The 21239-nt window shown below is 42.8% G+C and overlaps 1 protein-coding gene across 1 annotated transcript in view; it reads right to left on the reverse strand.

Moving 5' to 3' along the window:
* Nucleotides 1-6149: 6149 nt before the first annotated feature.
* Nucleotides 6150-21239, reverse strand: part of GUCA1C (guanylate cyclase activator 1C) — a 37708-nt gene continuing 22618 nt past the window's right edge. Inside the window, exons 4-5 of the mRNA XM_070403536.1 lie at nt 15987-16111; nt 6150-6255 (exon numbers count right to left, since the gene is read on the reverse strand). Coding sequence (XP_070259637.1) covers nt 6150-6255; nt 15987-16111 — 231 coding nt within the window. The remainder of the gene's footprint in view (nt 6256-15986; nt 16112-21239) is intronic.

A 21239-nucleotide genomic window follows, 5' to 3' on the forward strand; every position in this document is an offset into this window, starting at 1 on the left:
GGCAAGAAGAAGAAATAAAAGGCATCCAAATTGGAAAAGAGGAAGTAAAACTGTCCTTATTTGCAGATGACATGATATTATACATACAAAACCCTAGAGACTCCATCAAAAAGCTACTAGACTTAATACATGAATTTGGCAATGTAGCAGGATACAAAATTAACCCCAAGAAATCTGAGGCATTTCTATACACCAATAGTGAACTTTCAGAAAGGGAGATCAGAAAAACAATCCCATTTACCATCGCACCAAAAAAATTAAGATACCTAGGAATAAACTTAACTAAAGAGGTTAAAGACCTCTACTCAGAAAACTACAGGATGTTGAAAAAAGAGATAGAGGAAGACATAAACAGATGGAAGAACATACCATGTTCTTGGATTGGTAGAATCAACATCATTAAAATGTCCATACTACCCAAAGCAATCTATACATTCAACGCACTGCCCATTAAAATACCAATGGCCTTCTTCAAAGATCTAGAACGAACTCTCCAAAAATTCATCTGGAATAAAAAAAGACCCTGAATAGCTGCAACGATCCTGAGAAAGAACAAAGTAGGTGGGATCTCAATGCCAGATATCAAGCTGTATTACAAACCCACTGTTCTCAAAACTGCCTGGTACTGGCACAAGAACAGACATATAGATCAGTGGAATAGAATAGAGAGTCCAGAAATTAGCCCGAACCAATATGCTCAATTAATTTTTGACAAAGGAGGCATGAACATACAATGGAGCCAAGATAGTCTCTTCAATAAATGGTGTTGGGAAAATTGTACAGACATATGCAAGAAAATGAAACTAGACCACCAACTTACACCATACACAAGAATAAACTCAAAATGGATAAAGGACTTAAATGTACGACAGGAAACCATAAAAATTCTAGAAGAATACAAAGGCAACAAAATCTCAGACATATGCCAAAACAATTTCTTCACTGATACAGCTCCTAGGGCAGTTGAAACTAAAGAGAAACTGAACAAATGGGACTACATCAAAATAAAAAGCTTCTGCACAGCAAAAGAAACCATCAACAAAACAACAAGAAAACCCACCTCGTGGGAAAACATATTTGCCAACGTCATATCTGATAAGGGCTTAATCTCCAAAATTTATAGGGAACTCATACAACTTAACAAAAAGAAGATAAACAATCCAATCAAAAAATGGGCAAAGGATCTAAATAGACACCTTTCAAAAGAGGACATTCAGAAAGCCAAGAGACATATGAAAACATGCTCAAAGTCACTAATCATCCGAGAGATGCAAATCAAAACAACAATGAGGTACCATCTCACACCTGTCAGAATGGCCATCATCAACAAATCAACAAACGACAAGTGCTGGAGAGGATGTGGAGAAAAAGGAACACTTGTGCACTGCTGGTGGGAATACAGACTGGTGCAGCCACTATGGAAGGCAGTATGGAGATTCCTCAAAAAATTGGAAATGGAACTCCCATTTGACCTTGTGATCCCACTTCTAGGAATATATCCCAAGAAACCAGAAACACCAATCAGAAAGGATATATGCACCCAGATGTTCATAGCAGCACAATTCACCATAGCTAAGATCTGGAAACAGCCTAAGTGCCCATCAGTAGATGAATGGATTAGAAAACTGTGGTACATCTACACGATGGAATACTATGCTGCTGTTAAAAAGAAGGAACTCCTACCATTTGCAACAGCATGGAGGGAACTGGAGAGCATTATGCTAAGTGAAACAAGCCAGTCAATGAAGGAAAAATACCACATGATCTCACTCTTTCATGGATAATTAAGACCATTACAAACTTTTGAACAATAATAAATACAGTGGCAGAGCTGCCTCAAACCGATTGTCGGACTTCAGTGGTAAGGCCAGGGAGGGTTGGGGGACAGGAGGGAGGGGAGTAAGAGATCAACCGAAGGACTTGTATGCATCCATATAACCATAACTAATGGACATAAGACACTGGGGGGTAAGGGAGGGCAGGGGCTTGTCAAGGGTGGGGGGGAAAAAAGGACACTTATGTAATACCCTTTGTAATACTTTTAGCGAAAAAAAAAATTCTTACATATATTGATCTAAATGATATATATTAAATTATGATAATAATATTTAAATTATCTTAATGGATTGCTATTAGTGTTGACATTACATTTCTTAATGTCATTAAAAGTGTAAAATGTTACCAAAACATAAAATTTATAATCAAAAAGAGTGAACATATATGCTGGAGCAGAGACCAAGGGTGCTGAAAATCAGTGAAGACTCATTGCCATTTTAAGAACATAAAAAAATCTTAAAGGTCTGTATAACTGACAGTTTGAGGGCCTGTTCCCTGTTGGCATTTTGAAAGTTTTTCCCATTCAAAGATAATAATTTATAGATGATTGTATTCTCAGACCTCATTAGAAGGGCCAATTAAATGTGGCTTGAGAACCAAGAAATTAAAGTGTCTGGGACAAGTATGTAGCCTTTGTCTAGGGCAGAATGGGAACTATTGCCTAAGAAGTAACTTTAGCTTTATATATCTGAGGTCTTAAAAATTCTAAAAGTTAGAAGAACAAACATATACTAAGTAAATAATGTGCCAGGCACTACTTTATTCAATCGTATATTGATGGGCACGTAGGTTACTTCCATATCTTGGTTATTGTAAACCATGGTGCAATTTACACAGAAATGCATATATCTCTTTGAATTAATGTTTTTTATTTTTTCAGATAATTACCTGGAAGTGGAATTGTTGGGTAATATGGTAGTTCTATTTTTACTTTTTGAGGAATCTCCATATTTTTCTTACTCTATGAAGTAATTGAAATATCATTTCATGGGTGTGGAAATTCAGACTAATTGAGGTAAAATGACTTATCAAGGGTAATAGTAAATTTTGGAGGCAGGATTTAAATCAGTATGCATGCATGCAAATCCATGACCTTTTGCAATACCTTGCAATTAAAAAAAACAAAATCATTAAGGTGAAACACATGGAATGCTGACTAAATACAAAAAAAAATGCATTTTTTAAAAATCATTGGGCAGTAGGTTTTACTTAAAGCTTATCATCTAAAGGAAAAATAAATTTCCTTAAATAAATACCATGAGCATTATGAGCATCACTTCATATGCAGACTGTTTCCTTGGACTGGGCTCATGATGCCAAGTTGCAGAGGGAAACGTGGAGAAGAAACTTGACTTCATGGAGATATGACCTTAAGAGCTGGAGACTTGAGGGAAACAGTGTGGTTCTATTTTCCAGCCTCTTTTCTTAACCATGAATTAATCCAAATTATTTTGAACCTAAATTTCAGACTCATCTTCTTATCACCACCCTCAGCAAAACTATGGAGTAGATATTATTTTATTATTGGTTTTCTTATAACAAACAACTATAGTATCTTTACACTCTATGTACCCAACAACCAATTTTCCTAAGAAGTTGACAAGAGTGTGCTTTGTGGGCCCGCCTGCCCTTCTTACAGGTAAGACAAGGCTATCCTTTGAAAGGGAAGGATCCACGAGCCTTAGGGTCAACTTCGGAGGAGGTCGACATGGAGTGGGTGGGGTACAGTACATGGAACAAAGCTTAGAAATCTAAGAGGCAGCATCCAGAAAAAAATTGAAACCAAACCTAGGTAAACTATACCTAAACAAAGCAGTCATGATCCCAAAGTGGGTAATTGGGGGAGGAGGGTCCAGGGAAGAGGCAACAGGGAGGCCGGAACCTGGGGAAGCCAGATGAGAACTGCAGGGTTCAAAGCATAAGGTGGGAGGTGGGGTCTGGAGTAAAGCAGAGCTTCGATGCTGGTAATGTGGGACCTGGGGGTGGTGAGGTGTCCTTAAGGTGTCTATTTCACTCACCTGACCTATCCTAACTGTACTGGTAATTAGGCTATAAACTCCCAACTCCAAACCCATCTTTCCATACTCTGCTTTGTGAAGCTAGGCTGGGGTCATATTGACCCAATGGCTTCTTTGTCAGGTTCAGCCCAAAGAGCATGCTAGAGGGAAATTACCAGGCATTAATTTTGGGAAAACAAAATTACTTTGAGTCTTGGCTACCAGACATAAAGTGAGCCAGGTCACTGGGCTATTAGGATTCAGCAAGCCCACTTGGCACAGTTCTAGAGTAAGTACTCAATGAATGTAAAGAAAGGAGGGGGTGGTTCCTCACCCTAAATAGAGTTAACCCTTCAGTCAGTCAGGATCCAATATTAGCCAGGTTCCACTCAGGGGAACAAAAACCACACTAGTTATTTTAAAGGGAAAAAAATAGTGCAAGGAATTAGTTAGAGGGACACTGGAGGACTGAAAAAACAAGGGGAGAGCACTGAAGTAACATGGAAATGGCAGGAAGCAGCTCCCACCCTAGGCGGGGAAAACAATGGGAAGAGGTTGGGGATATTAGAACATAGAAGCTTGGAAGGGGGAGCTGGGACCCTGTTTTCTATGGAAAGGACACTAGGTGCCTAGAGGAATGGGGCGGGGGAGGAGGGGGCCCGAAAAATAAACTATCACTGCCAGAATGGGGTTGCTGCTAGGGCAAGCCTGTAATGGTGTTTTTCTTTTCACTTTTCTCAAATGAGTAGAACTTTGTGTTATTAGAGTGGTAATGATTTTTCTCACATTACTTTGTGATCATTTTATTATTTTTTAAAAATCTTCACCAGGGATATGTTTTTATTGGTTTTAGAGGGAGAAGAAGGGAAAGGGAGGGAGAGAGACACACACATCAGAGTGAGAGAGAAACATTCATGGGTTGCCTCCCACATGATCCCCAACCAGGGATGGAACCCACAACCTGGGTATGTGCCCTGACCAGGAATCAAACCTGGGACCCGCCAGTGCATGGGACAATGTTCCAACCAACTGAGCCACACCAGCCAGGGCTGTGATCATTTTATTTGAATATATTTTATATTATATTGTGTACTTCTTTGTGAATCTTCTCAAAATCTCTTGGAAACCCCTAGAATATTTCTACCTCCATCTATACTACTGTCATCTTTATCTTCATCTACACCTCTGTATATGCAGTACTTTTATCCACATCTGTAACTATGAGGGAGACAGGGACAGTAAATTCTGTCTTTGTAGTTTCAATTGTGTGTTTTCACCTAAATTTGAATATAAAAGCATAATTAGGAAGGTTTTTACATAAAGACAGCTCATGACTGCTCTTCAACCTCCACTATGTTTCCAAAAGAAAGCCTTGCATTGAAAGATGTACTAATGGGCCTGTGATATAGAACCCCAAACTTAAAAAGTTCTAACTCATCAAGAAATCCCATTCATCATTTCCTTTTTTAGAAAGGATATAAAAAAATAAAATGTCAGAACTGTAATGTCAGGACCATTTAAAATGTCAAGTTCTTGTTGCATAGCTTGGCTGTCTGCTGTTCTGATCAAACCTGCAACTGGCACAATAATTACAGATGATGCATTGCATTTTCATGCATAACTGGGCCCAGATTTATAGCAAATCAGACAGAAGCATTCTCAGTGCCCAGCCTGAAATTTTCTCCTTTTCCTACTTAGCTTAAGACTTTGCCATTGGAACAGAACATTATTACTGATTCAGGACAGTATTTGGGGTCAGGAATGAGAAAGAAGGGCAGAAAGAAAGTTTCTCAATAAATCAGAACATAGCCATTTGTAATATACAGATGCAACAAGAGCCAAGAGACAGTAAACACATTTGCCAAATGCATGTTTAATCTAAGAAGAATGCTAAATTGTGGAGACGTTGCCCGGATCATCTAGTTCTACTTCAGATGCAGGTTATTTTAGTTGTGCGAGGAAACATACATGTTAGCTCTATTTTAAACTGATAGATATGGATACAGTTCTTCAGTTTAATTGTCATATTCTGATCTGCTCAGAGAATACTAATGTATAAGCAGGAAAGTAGCAATGCTTCTGTCTAGGATCTTTATGGAAATCTCCATGGGACTTAAGATGAGTGATGTATTCATAACTGACACCAATTATAATAAAATCCTGAAATCAATAACATGCACATGGAGGGAATTTCATTTCTTCTTAACTGAGATCTGGGAACGGCACTCCATCATTGGTTTTCCATTGACAAGCCTTGTTAGATGGTTTGAAGGAAGCCTCCTCCCGTGTCTGCCTGCTTCCCATTACAGGTAATTTTCAGTACATTGGTGAAGTCGAAGCTCTCAGAAACGACCTCCAGAAGATCCTGATTTTTTTTCTGTACCACTGATAAATTCTTCTAAAGCAGTGGTTCTCAACCTTCCTAATGCCGCGACCCTTTAATATAGTTCCTCATGTTGTGGTGGCCCCCAACCATAAAATTATTTTTGTTGCTACTTCATAACTGTAATTTTGCTACTGTTATGAATTGTAATGTAAATATATGATATGCAGGATGTATTTTCATTGTTCTCAAAAGTCAATTCTCCTAAAAAATAATAAATAAACAATAAAAGGCTTTGTCCATACTACTCACTGGCATATACAATATAGTCACTGGTATTATTATTGACATACTTCTTTTGATATATTTTTACCTCAACCAGACTCCAAATTCTTTGAATATGCTATTTTATTGATTTTTTACAGAGAGGAAGGGAGAGGGATAGAGAGTTAGAAACATTGATCAACTGCCTCCTGCACACCCCCTACTGGGGATGTACCCGCAACCAAGGTATATGCCCTTGACCGGAATCAAACCTGGAACCCTTCAGTCCACAAGCCAGTGCTCTATCCACTGAGCCAAGCCAGTTAGGGCAGAATATTCTTATATAGAAAAGCATTTGATGAAAGGATTGGTAGTGAAAATAAAGATGATGAAAGCACTCCATTTTTATTTTGGGTTGAGAATAAAAGATAAAGTGCCCATGAACACATGTACATTCACATCTTCACACAATATTGATTACTTAGCCATTAATCTTGAAGATATACAAAGTAATAAAAGCTTAAAGATTGAAGATTTCTAAGATCTGGAGGAAATAGTTGTTTGCAAGGCTGTTTTCAGTGTTCTCTCTGAGAAAAAATTCTAGATTGTCCAAAGCTGGGAGGAAGGTTAAACATTTATTCATTCCACATATAATTATAGGTCATTAGTTCTCTTCTGTTCTGATTTTTTATTCCTAATTTTATTACCTTGACTTAAGCCTTAGCCTATGCTGGCCAGTCTGATGCTATAAAAACACCATAGACCCTTGAGTACTTGCTGCCATACTTTTCCACTAACCTCATCCCACAAGATCACTTTTCAACATTTTTGGTGGAGATGGGGTGGGGGCCTCTGTTGCCTTAAATTATTTGCATTATAATTATGAGCAGATTCAAGTGAAGGAGTACAGATGCAATTTATTCTTTCAAAGAGATTGTACCCAATAGAGTTTTGGCTGTCTGGAAGGCCAGCCAAAGACAAGTACATTCAGTAACTAGAGGATGTGCACTTGGGGCAGAAAGTCAGCAGAAACTGAAATCAGGTGTTACACTGTACCTGTACTTTTTTAATGGATAAGGACAAATATCTAAAATACAACCACAGTGCCCAGCCAGTGTGGCTCAGTTGGTTGAGCATTGTCCCATGCACTAAGAGGCCACCGGTTTGATTCCTGATTAGTACACATGCCCTTGTTGCAGGCTCATTCCCTATAGGGAGCATGCAGGAGGCAGCCATCCTGATCATTCCCTCTCATCAATATTTCTATCTCTCTCTCCCTCCCCTTCCTCTCTTTATAAAATCAATTCAAACATTTTAAAAATAAAAATACCATAGTGATTCAAATATAAATAAGCATGAATCATCACATCCTCATAATATACATTTTTCTTTCACTGGCAGAATACTAAAATACATTTTCTAGAGGAAAATCTAATCTTTGCTCCTTATGTTTTCCTTATGCCAAAGAAGTCTGTGCAAAACCCCAGCTAACGGTGGGTAGGAGCAGAATTGCCTATGTCTCACAGGGAATGTACAAGTGTGGAATAAGCCAACATGAAGTAGAGAAAACTGAAAATAAAAATGTGTGGGGAGTGTGTGGGTGGGGAGTATCACACGGGTGAAGAGATGGTAGGGGAACCACAAGCAACAAAAGAATAACTGCCCTTTGAAAAGGAAATTCACAGCTGCTAAATTCCTAGCCCAAGAGATTTTTCAAATGAGCAAAAGGGAAGTGAGAGTGGAGGTAGGAGAGCTGAAGTAGATTTTTGACCACCCAGTTGTCACACTTCTCTGTCCCACTGCTGGTCGTGGAAGAAGCTGTGTCTGCAGGGCTGGTGTATAGTCACCATGTTGATTAAAAAGCAGTGCAGGTTACTGATGTAAAAAAGAGAAAAAGGAATTATTTTTCTTTATATTTTTAGTGTGATATAATTATATTCTTTTTTATCTTTTTTATTTTATTTTTCAATCACAGTTTATACTCAGTATTATTTTGTATTAGTTTCAGGTGTACAGCTTAGTGGTTAGACAAGCATATACTTTACACAGTGGTCCCCCTGATATTTCCAATGCCCACCTGACACCATACATAGTTGTTGCAATATTATTGACTGGATTCCCTGTGCTGTACTTTACATCCCCGGGACTGTTTTGTAATGACCAGTTTGTACTTCTTGCGGGTGCTCTTCCATCACTCAGTATCAAGTTCAGCACTGGTGATAGGACAGCTACCCATGACTTTTTCTTTAGTCGTGTTTTTGCAATCTGGTCATCCACTTCATCTTCCTGGTTTATGTATTTCTTCCTATTAACATCTTAAATATCTTTTATAACAAATCAAAAAAATCACTGCTCCCCACCCCCCCTCCTCCCCCAAAAAGCCATATGTTATTGTACATGCGAACATTAGCAGATTTGCTCTAAAGAAATCAGTCTGGTTTAAAAGAAGGTTTTTTTAAGCCAGCCTATGTAAAAAAGGGTTTTGTCCCCAATTATTTCTAATCCTTTTACATTAGAATTTCTGTTAGATTTGATCAAGCAATTGAATCGATACCTCTCCCCTGGGAACTGGCTTTTCAGGCCTTTTCACTATGGACATTGCCTTTGCTGAGACCACATTTCACTTGCTGTAGCCACATTCCATGATCTCCCCTCCAGGTATGCATAAAGAAGTCTCCGCCCAGAAAAAGCCACCAAAAGTCCCTTAAAGGCCGCTGACTCCTGTCACTGGGGGCTGGAGCCATCCAGGCTCAGCCACCTGGTGTGTGGATAATCGAATAAATTCATAATCCCTCACCATTCTGTGTGTTCCTCCTTCTGCGACCTAACAATTTCAAGAAAAGAAATGGTGTTGGGACTGGGAAATTAGCAAAGATGAGAATGGGGAGTCTCAGGAGATGAGAATGACCAGATATTCAAGGACGGATGCTGGAGAAGATTTCCAATGAAACCAGCTTTGGGTTTGTTAGAAAGGTGGCACTAGAGGTAGTTAGCAGCACTTTATAGCAGAGAAGTTTTATTTTGTATTTCAATTACAGTTCATTAAGTGTTAGTTTTAGGTGTAAAGCATAGTAGAAGGAGGGTGATTACTGAGCAGACATTTAGGGTAAAACAAAACAAAATAAAAAAGGGACAGAGCATAAAGGAAAACATCATTGAGTGACTAATCAGAGTTTTTAAATACAATCATAGCAGAGATGTTTTTATAACTTTATTTTTATTGTTGACACTATTACAGATGTCCTCATCCCCTGCCCCTTTGCCCACCTCCACCCAGCCTCCACGCCCCTTCCTCTGGCCATCACCACACTGTTGTCTGTGTCCATGGGTTATGCATATACATATGTTCTTTGGCTGCGCTTAAAACTCAAAATGCAATCATAGCAGAGTTTTAAATACAGCAGTTTCTTCCCTTATATGAGGAAACTCAGTTTCCTCTGATCTCCTGGTGGTTCTCAATTTCCCAGTTTGCTTCACTGTGACCTTCATAGCTTTCCAGAATATTCCAGTCTAACGCACATCTTTTTAAAAAATATATATTTTTATTGATTTCAGACAGGAAGGGAGAGAGAGAGAGAAATATCAATGAAGAGAGAGAATCATTGATTGGCTGCCTCCTGCATGCCCCCTACTGGGGATCAAACCCGCAACCTGGGCATGTACCCTTGACTGGAATTGAACCAGGGGCCCTTCAGTCTGCAAGCTAATACTCTACCAGCTAGGGCACATCTTTTGTGGCTCAATGTCTTCCTTAATGTCCTGTCCCTGTTTTCTTTTACCCTAAATGTCTGCTCAATAATCACCCTCTTTCATTTCCCCTCTGGCTTCCTTTTGTCTCTTTTGACTTTCGCTATTTATTTTTATGAGCCACTTACTTCTCCCTTGTCCCTGAGCTATTAGGCACTGTGTTAAACTTCCAGCACTTAATGTTGTGTGAACAGCATCTATAAATCTTCCTCAATCATGTCAGGAGTGACTTCTAAGCAGCTCATGGTGGAATGGGGATTGCTCTTCTTCCTGTAGCAAAGGTTATGGAATTCCATGCTCGTTTATCCTGACTTGTCTCGCTGTCCTCTCTCCATTCTTCAATAATATTGAATGTTGAATTTCAAATTTTCTGTCTTTGAGGAGAATTCTCATCAACTTCTCCTTCCTGGATGCTATTGTGCATATTATAAAAATAAAACTAACTTATTGAATTATAATACATGCTCATGGTAAAAAATTCAAACACAGCTGAAAGATGTAATGAAATGAAAGGATCTCCCTTTAACCTCTCTCTGGTCCCCCATTTGCACTTTCCATTGATAATTGATTTCTGCTAATCAATCTATGTTTATATCTTATGAAGTTTGCAATGTATATGTATATATATGTTAATTTCCAAAGTAATTTTCTATTAAAGAGGCTTTTCTTCCCACAAATAGCATTGAATATTATGCTTGTTTCTTCTTTATTTCTTCGTTTACTTTTCACATGACATCTTCTTATCAGACAGTCATTCTTTTTGCAACTATTTCTAGAGTATCTACTATGTGCCATGAAGTGTGAGAGCACAGGAAATACCAAAGAATATAAAATGAAAATAGTTCTTGCCCTGGCAAGTATGGCTCAGTTGGTTGGCCTTCATCTGACGATTGTTGGTTTGATTCCTGGTCAGGGCACATGCTCGGGGTTTTGGGATCCATTCTTAGTAAGGAGAGTGCAGGAGGCAGTATATCAATGTTGTGCTCTTACATCACATCAATGTTTCTCTCTTTCTAAAGATTCATAAACTATTCTTAAAAAAAAAAAGAAAGTCGTTCTTGCCCTCATGGAGCTTATAGCTCTTCATTTTTTATTTTCTTAGCATTATTCCTATACTAGAGGCCTGGTGCATGAAAATTCATGCACTGGAGAGGGGGAGAGGGGGGCTGGTGTCCCTCAGCCTGACCTGCCCCCTCTCACAGTCCAGGAACCCTCAGAGGCAGGAGGCAACCCAGCGATCAGGGGAAGGCAATGCCCACCTCTGCTGCTGCCACTGCCGGCAGCACAAGCCTGGGTCGGCTCTGGTTACCTGAGTCTTGGGTGGCCCTGGGCGGCTGGGCAGCCACCATCTTAGGCTGGCCTGTGCCTCAGGTCGGCCCTGGGCAGCTGGGGAACTAAGAGGACTGGGGGACTCTGAAGCCAGGCGCGGGCTGAGGGGACTGGGCACTGCCATCTTGTGGCTGTGGGCACCACCATCTTTGAGGGTGAGGCAGTCAATTAGCATATTCCCTCCTTATTGGCTATGGCGCTGCCATCTTTGTGATGGTGTGAGGGTCAACCAGCATATTCCTTCTTTATAAGGTAGGATTTCTCTTTTGATTAATCATATGACTTTGATTTGTTAACTACAATGATAATTATGTATAGAATGCTTTGTAGTTGTTATGTATTTTTTATATGAATAGATTTGATGTTAATAATTCTTTTGCAAATAATTTGCAATCTAATTGGGATTTTCATATATAGTATATTCCTGAAGTTTTTCTGTTTGTATCTTGGTGGGTTGTGATCTTTATCTTTGGTGTCAATATTCATTGGATCATCAGGTATTAATGTGCTTGTTTTTATACACATACTAGAGGCCCAGTGCAAGAATTTGTGCACAGGTGGGGTCCTGGTGGGGGTTTCGGGGGGTGGGGCTGGGACATGATAGGCCCTCTGGTCAGGTGGTGGGACGCCCTTGCTGGCCCAGGATCCAGATCCATCCCACTATCATATGTGCTAATTGTAGGGAGCCACCTGGCAGCCACTTTTGTATTGTTTCTTCCTTGTGAAGCATCTAGGAAGGGGAAGTGGCCGTGGTGCCCGAGGCTGACTTCCAGGAGGCCAACTGCACAGTTGGGATCCTGCAAGTGGCGTTGGTCCATCGGTACCTGGCCCGTTCTCCGGAGATCAGACCTGCAGGACTACTGAGGGAGTGAGTGGCTGCTGCTGGGCTAGTAGGCTGCCAGGAGGGGTCGATCAGCTTAGCCGCACTCCCACTGTGGGAGTGAGCTGACCACCCCGGGGCAATTACTATGTTGAGCATCTGCCCGCTAGTGGTCAGTGCACTTCATAGTGACCAGTCGTTCTGGACATTCGGTCATTTGATCACTTAGGCTTTTATATGTATGGATACACTAGAGGCCCGGTGCACAAAAATTTGTGCACTGGCGGGGGGGGGGGGGTCCCTCAGCCTGGCCTGTGCCCTCTCGTAGTCTGGGACCCCTTGGGGGATGACCACCTGCTGGCTTAGGCCCGCTCCCTGGGGGATTGGGCCTAAGCTGGCAATCAGACATCATTCTGGCAGCTCAGGAGCCCTTGAGGGATGTCCACTTGCCAGTGGGAAGCAGGCCTAAGCTGCAGTCGGACATCCTTAGCACTGCTGAGGAGGCAGGAGAGGTTCCCACCACCACCGCTGTACTGGCAGCCGTCAGCCTGGCTTGTGGTTGAGCAGAGCTCCCCCTGTGGGAGCGCACTGACCACCAGGGGGAAGCTCCTGCATTGTGCATCTGCCCCCTGGTGGTCAGTGTGTGTCATAGTGACCAGTCATTCCCAGTTGTTCTGCTGTTAGGGTCAATTTGCATATTACCCTTTTATTATATAGGATAGAGGCATGGTGCATGGGTGGCAGCCAGATGGCCTGCCCTGAGGGGGCCCCGGATCAGGGTCGGGGGGAGGGGTCCCTGTTGGGGAGTGGGGCTAGCTGAAGCAAGGGGCTGTGGGGTTTGCAGGCCAGCCCTGCCCCTGATCAGGGTTGGAGTCCCTGCTGGGGGGCAGGGCCAGGCCTGGGTGAGGGCCTGATGGCTGTTTGCAGGCTGGCCAAGCCCCACAGCTGAGACCCTCACCCCATGAAGGTGTGGCCAGCCTTGGTAAGTGGCTGATGGCTGTTTGAAGGCTGGCCAAGCCCCCAGCCACCCAAGCTCCCAGTGGAGGCTGGCTGGAAGCAGGTATCTGGGATTTATTTATCTTCTATAATTGAAACTTCATTGCCTTGAGTGGAAGCTACAGCCAGCCAAGGCTGGCGGGAAGCTTGGCTTCCTCCATTGCCGGGGCAACCAAGCCTCCTGCTTGCTCCAGCTCTGTGGCTGCCAGCTGCCATCCTGGTTGGGTTAATTAGCATATAGTCTCTCTGATTGGCTGGTGGGTGTGGCTTGGGGCATAGAGAAGGTGAGGTCAATTTGCATGTTTATCTTTTATTAGATTAGATGGTTATCTTCATATATATATAATGTTGGCATACATCAACACTATTCTTATATACTTAATTGAACATTTCTATTTCTACCAACACTGATGTTTTTATAGCAATGAAAATAAAAATAAAAAATCATATTTTATTAGGGTTGTGTAAATGTTGAGACATTCTCCTCTGTGGTACTAACTTCCCTTTTTCTCCTCTGTCAAATACTGGCAAAATGCTTTTACACTTCTGCAAATATCAACCTCGTGCATCTTTATTACTTTCCTTTCCTTGTCCTCTGGTGCACTGAGCTGTCTTTATCTAACAGTACAACTTTATCATCTTTCCTTTGGTCCTTCTGGGAAGAACATAGTTGTCTCTTGATGAGATAATATAACAATCTCTAATAATTTCCATATAAAAAGCAGATTCTATCCGTTTTAGCTCTCCATATGCATTTGTCAAGACACAGAAGTTCATTGTTATTCCAAAGTGCAACTAGTTTATTTGATAGAAAGCTTACCTTTATTAGAAAGCTCACCTTTCTAACTGCAGGTAACCTCAATTATTTCCTGAGCACAATACCTTTACTTCCCATATCCACAACCTTTTCAACTCAGATTTTTCTTTCTAGACCTTTTCCAGCCCATATTCCCCATTTTAATGGTTCCTTATACTTTGTTCTTGAGAAACTTGCATAGATAGTAAACAAAGAGTCTTCCATCATTGTCTTATTTTCTGGAACATATTTTCTGTTCCATCAATCTAATAGAATCTAAACCTCTTCTTAAGGATACTACAATCCTCATATTTCTCCAAGGAAGGTCACCTTTTTTCTATCCCACTTCTCCCCACACTAGAAACAGGATTTAGAGACATTTTCAAACATTCTTGACCTGACTTTTGAAATTCACTGTAACTCTTAAGTATTTTTGATGTCCTATCTACTTCAATCAATGATTTCAGCCCCCAGGGAGAAATGGTTTATCCTCTCTAATCTAATCTCTGTCATCCTGGAGGACCTCTAAGATTAAACATGGAAACAAAGCAGAAAAAATATCTGCAGCATTTCTCCTATTTGGTGATATCATTTTTGGTTGCATATTCCAAACAAGGTTTCATTGACTTCAAAAGACTTTCCATTCTCCATTTCTCTGGTCCTTTTCTAGCTTCACTAAACTTCTTTATCATCTCTGTATAATCTGCATGTGTTCCTTGCAAGCTTTCATATGAACTGACTTATTTTATTTTCAATCTGTAGAGGCCCAAGTATGAGTGATTACACCAAATGCTTTGATCTTGGTAGACTAGTAAGTGAGCATTCTGACTTAAGATTAAGCTGACGCTGATCTAGAACTAGATCCTCCTTAAGAGGAGGATAGACGCTATTGATTATTTCCAAATATTTTTCTGAAAATTTTACTCTTGTCCAGTTGTTTGGCTCATTCCTAATGGCGATTTCATTTGAACTCTCTTTCAGCCTCCTCACCATCCTGTCCTGCCAGAATGAGCTACCACATTTGACTAGTGCAAACTGCCATACTCGACATGGGTCTCTACTGCCCTCTAATGTCCACTATAAGAAGTGACCCAGGTGGACAGGTTGAACCTGTGGAAAAAGTTACTGTGAATTGATGACAACCATGGCTGGAGTCCCAAAGCCTCACATCCATACTTCTTAAAAACCTCTTACTAACATTATATTTGATAAAATTTTTACAAACCTTGTTATTTTTTGAAGACCATTCTAGCTATGCTGCCTCAATCTCAAGTTAATATGCTCACCTAGCCAATTGTGTAAGCATTCTCTCTTCTCTTGGAATATCTGTCTTCCCATTTCACTCTGCCTCTGAAGAAGTGAACTTTCTTTGATCCAACGAGGAATCCATATTTTAGGGTAGAAAGAGCAGATGGAGAAATAAGCAGAAAGAGCAGAAATGGAGGCAAGTTTGGACAACTCTTTCCAGAAACGTGTAGCTAACGGGAAGAAACAGAAATTAATACTAGAAGAAGATAGCATAATTGAAAGAAGGGTTTCTTCAGTAAGGAACATTAAAGTTTCTTTGTAAGTTTATAAGAAACCTCTGGTAGAGTGGAAATAATGACTGGAACATCTCCCAGAGCAAACAGCAGAGGGCCCTTCCTCTCATATTCTCCTACTTTTCTTTCCTTGCATCTCCCTTTACTCTCCATGCTAAAATATCAAGCACAATGTATTGAATATAAATATGGTCAATAAATATTTCCTCAATTAAATTGTACCAACTGGAAAACATTAGACTGGTCAAATCCTGTAGCTCAAATGATATCACAACGAGGGATCTCTTAAAACACTCATGCTTCTGTCTGAATGGCACTTCCCATCACCATTATCTACTTTGCAAGAAAACTGAGCCTGAGGAGAGTAGCTGCCTTACCATCATGGTTTATAACAATCTTATGAAACACCAAGTTGGTGAATTCTTCAGGACTCAGTTTGCTGACCATTGAGGGCTGTACAGTCTGCAAAGAGAAATTAAATCAGGGAGTTCAACTTTGCTGGAAATAAATACATTTTATGACATTTCTACCCCAATGTGACAGTTTGGGGATGTGTGCATATCAGTTTTGCTATCTAACCTATTCTAATTGTTAAAAATAAAAGGTTGTATGCCAGTTATTAATAATGAGGCTTGGAAGTTAAATGAACAGTGTACAGCCTGAAGTTCGATTTCATACAGCACAGAGGGATCTGTTCAACATGTTAGGTCACAAAAGATGCCAAGAGCTCACCAGAGAAAAAACTGGTAGCAGTCACTCTCATAACAATTATATACCCAGAAAACAGACAATGTTTTCCATTTCAGACCTAATGTCTTTGACCTTATGAGTGAACATAAAAGGATGATCTGTACGTCTCTAAGGCTTCCTTTCTGGCTTCTGACAGTGAAACCTCTGGTCCTTTCTGCCCTTTTATAGAATGTTCGACTGGGAAGACAGATAGGTATGCCTTGGAAGGACACTGACTTTCTCTCACACGCTGCCAGCACCTCTTCTTCATAAAATGTTTCAGGGGAATCAGGAAAAGTGACACTTCCAGCCCCCACCCCACTCCCTACTCCAGGTGATTAAATTAAATGACCTGTATTTGACATAGAAATTCATAATAAAATGAAAGAGGGAGACACACAGAATAAATTAGTCATCTGGAATTTGGATATAACTATCTTGATTGAACATCAAGGAATCTCTGGAAGCACTGGTGGGTCAATTAGAGGGCATGGTCTTAAATATGACTATCTCTTTTACTGCTTCCCAAGCACTACTAGTCTTGAAGGCAGGATTAATCATAATAAATAAATTTATTAATCATAATAAATTAATCATCATGGCAAACACTGCTTGTGGCTTTAGCAAGTTGAGGTCTTACCATCAAATATAGGGTAATACTTAGAGTGATGGTTACATCTATGGAGCATGTTATTAGATGAAGTTTTTAGTTTTTTTCAGTGTCTTAGCCGAGACCCCAACACCTAGAAAATGTAGGTAGGCCTCCATATTCCCACATCCTGAATTGATACCAGACCACATGTAAGAGTCATAATAAAAGATTATAAAATTCCTAGGAGTTGTCCACCACTCATCCCCTGGCAATGTCCGTGAGAGTGAAGGCTTAATTGGAAGGTGACAAAGCTTGAGGGGGTAATATTTTTGGAAGGAATTGTCAGTATGCCTGTGTCTTCCCTCTTCTTCTTATAGGAGAAGCATGTGGGGAGTGAGCAAGGAGGGATGGTTTGTTTCCTTGTTTCCTTCCTCATTTAGCACATGCTCTTTCTCTTGTATTTGGCTGAGCTTTTCTCTGGTCTCTCTGAGTGGGAGCAGAGGAGGTGTGAGAGAATTGGAAGCAGCAGAGCTCTGACTTGGTACTGTCGTGGTTATCTAGTTTCAGAGCTCTCCAGATGGCAGATGTCTAAAGTTGACCCTTTTTCTGAGGACCTCCCACCTCCTTTTTATTACTGAGACTCTCTCTTGCAGTTCTCTAAACATAAAGCATGCATTTTGATTTCAGCTGATTCTTCCAGGCTCCTCTACAGCCTCCAGGTGTTTCTCAACACCTATACACAATTGGCATTTTGGACTAGACAATTCTCTCTTGTTCAGGGTCATCCCCTGCATTGTATAATGTTTAACAGCAGCCCTGGTCTCTACACAATTAGTGGTGGTAGCACCACACCCTCCCCAGCTTCCCTCAACTGAAATATCGGTGACATTGCCAAACATCTCCCAGAGAGGAGTGTGCAATCGCTCCTGGTTGAGAGCCATTCTGTAGATCTATCTCCTGTTTCCTTCTTTTGAGGTTGCCTCATTTTCCAAGGGGCTCAACTGGACAAGATCCAAGACAGCTCTAACACAGCTTCCTCTCCCAATGACCTATATCTGATCCATAGAGAAACCCAGGCATCCTTCATCCCAAAAAACTCTAGAAATGCAGGCATTTTCTAAACATCATCTAACTGCTGCCATGTGTGCCTCTTCAGATATTTCAGGTATGACTCAAACACTCAACACTGTGCTCCCACATCACAATGGTCTCAAACCCTCATGCTATTGACTTGAGGACTTTTACCCAAGAAATCCTTTCCTATAATCCTTCTCACAAATGCTTCTCTTGACCATTTAAAATCTAACTACTTCTTCTATAAATTCTGCCTATAATCTAGTTCTTCCTTCAGATCTATTAATGCCTGGGCTGAATTCCATTTCTACATCTTGATATTATGTGTTGAGAGAACTCATATTGTACAGTATGTATTATTTTTTTACCCTGCTGGGTTTTTTTGCCATAATATAGAAAGTATGTTTGTAGACCACTATTTTTTTTATAAGTTCATATTCCATGGAATTAATTTATTTAAAAATTTTCCTCTTTCAGGTTGTTCTGCATTTTCACTTCCTTAAGGATTCTGTGATGAATTCATAGAACTTCTATCTTTATGACATTGATGATTATTATTCCTGACATAAAGTAACTAATGTTGACTTTAAAATAAAGAGTCTTAATGCAAATTATCAAATTTCCAAGGATGTTATAGCCATTTATACTTCCTCCACAATGGTTAAGGATACTCTTTTTATAGTGTCCTTGCCAGAAATACATTTTATAGTTTTTATTTTTATTAATTTAACTAGTGGCCCGGTGCATGATATTCATACAATGGGGAGGGGGTGTTCCTCAGCTCGGCCTGCACCCTCTCCAATCTGGGACCCCTCAAAGGATGTCCTACTGACGGTTTACAGGGATCGGGCCTAAACTGGCAGTCAGACATCCCTCTCACAATCCGGGACTGCTGGCTCCTAACTGCTCAGCTGCCTGCCTGCCTGCCTGATTGCCCCTAACCATTCTGCCTTCCAGCCTGCTTGCCCCCAACTGCTACCCCCACCAGCCTGATCACCCCCAACTGCCCCTCTCTGCTGCTGGCCTGATCACCTCCACATGACCCCCACTGATGGCTTACTTGCCCCCAACTGGCCCCCCTGCTGGTATGCTTACCCTCAATGGCTCCGCCCCCCACCATCCTGATCACCCACAACTGCCCTATCCTCATAGCCTCTAACCGCCTCTACCTTGGCCCCGCCACCATGGCTTTGTCCAGAAAAACATCTGGAAGGTCTCCTAGATGGTCTCTCAGTCTAATTAGGATATTACCCTTTTATTAGTATAGATAGAGGCCTGGTGATTGGTGGGGCTGGCTGGTTTGCCCTGAAGGGTGTCCCGGATCAGGGTGGGGGTTCCCTTGGGGTGTGGGGCAGCCTGGGTGAGGGGCCTGTGGTGGTTTGCAGGCCGGCCACACCCCCATAGGCTGAGGGTCCCCACTGGGGGAGCATGGCCAGCCTGGATGAGGGGTGGCTGAGGGCTGTGTTCAGACTGGCCACAACCCCTTCAGAATGGGGGGTCTCACTGGGGTGCCTGGCCAGCCTTGGTGAGGGGCTGCAGGCCATTTGCAGGCTGGCCACACTCCCTTCAGGGTGGTGGTCCCCACTGGGGGGTGCCTGGCCAGCCTGGGTGAGGGGCTGAGGGCTGTTTGCAGATTGGCCACACCCCTTTCAGTGTGAGGGTCCCCACTGGGGTGCCTGGCCAGCCTGGGTGAGGGGCTGATGGCTGCTTGCAGGCTGGCCATGGCCCCGGGCAACCCAGGCTCCCAGACCCTCCTTGAGCGGAGGCCACAGTGGCTAGAAGCAGGTATCTGGGATTTATTTATCTTCTATAATTAAAACTTTGCAGCCTTGAGCGGAGCCCACAGTCGGCCAGGGCAGGCGGAAAGCTTGGCTTCCTCCATTTCCAGGGGCAACCCAAGCCTCCTGTTCAGTCCAGCTCCGTGGCCACTGCCATCTTGGTTAAGTTTACTTGCATACTCACTCCTGATTGGCTGGTGGGTGTGGCTTGTGGGTGTAACAGAGATAAGGTCAATTTGTATGTTTCTCTTTTATTAGATAAGACTAGAGGCCCGGTGCACAAAAATTTGTGCACTCGGGGGGGAGGGGAGGTCCCTCAGCCCGGCCTGTGCCCTCTCACAGTCTGGGACCCCTTGGGAGATAACGACCTGCTGGCTTAAGCCTGCTCCCAGGTGGCAGAGGGCAGGCCCTATCCCTAGGTGCAGGCCCTGGTCGGGCTCAGAGCAAGGCCGATTGGGGAGTTGGGGCGCCACCCCCTGTCATGCACAGAGCAGGGCGGATCGGGAGGTTGCGATGCCACCCCTAGTCACGCTCAGGGTAGGGCCGATTGGGGGGTTGGGGCACCGCCCCCTGTCACACTCAAGGCAGGGTCAATGGGGAGGTTGCGGCGCCACCTCCTGTCACTCACAGAGCAGGGCCGATCAGGGGGTTGAGGAGGTCCCCCCTGTCACTCACAGAATAGGGCCGATAGGGGAGTTGGGGCACCGCCCCCTGTCACACACAGAGCAGGGCAGATCAGGGGGTTGGGACGCCGCACCCTGTCACACTCAGGGCAGGGCCGATGGGGAGGTTATGGCTCTACCCCGTCACACACAGAGTAGGGCCCATGGCGGGGAGGGTTGGGGCGCTGCACCCTGTCACACACAGAGCCGCAGGGTGATCAGGGGTTTGGGGAGCTCCCCCCTATCAGGCACAGAGCAGGGCTGATCAAGGGGTTGGGGTGCCTTCTCCTGTCACGAACAGAGCAGGGAGGATAGAGAGGTTGTGGCCCCGCCCCCTGTCACACACAGAGCCACAGGGCGATCAGGGGGTTTGGGCGCTGCCCCCTGTCACACTGATCCCCGTGCCGGGAGGCCACGCGGCTCCGCTGTTTCCGGTGCTGGGAGGTATATTACCCACTTACTATATAGGATAGAGGCCAGGTGCATGGGTGGGGGCCAGCTGGTTTGCCCTGAAGTGTGTCCTGGATCAGGGTGGGGGTCCCGCTTGGGTGCCTGGCCAGCCTGGGTGAGGGGCTGATGGCGGTTTGCAGCTGGTCACACCCCCTTTAGGGTGGGGGTCCCCACTGGGGTGCCTGGCCAGTCTGGGTGAGGGGCTGAGGGCCGTTTTCAGGCTGGCGAATGACTGAAGCTCCCAACCTGTTCTTTTTTTCTTTTTTTTTTATTCTGGGCCAGCTTTAGCTTTGAGGCTTGGCTCC

The sequence above is a fragment of the Myotis yumanensis genome, unplaced genomic scaffold, assembly GCF_028538775.1.
Source record: "Myotis yumanensis isolate MYYU_CA2020_CCGP unplaced genomic scaffold, mMyoYum1.0.hap1 SCAF_2, whole genome shotgun sequence".
NCBI lineage: Eukaryota > Metazoa > Chordata > Mammalia > Chiroptera > Vespertilionidae > Myotis > Myotis yumanensis.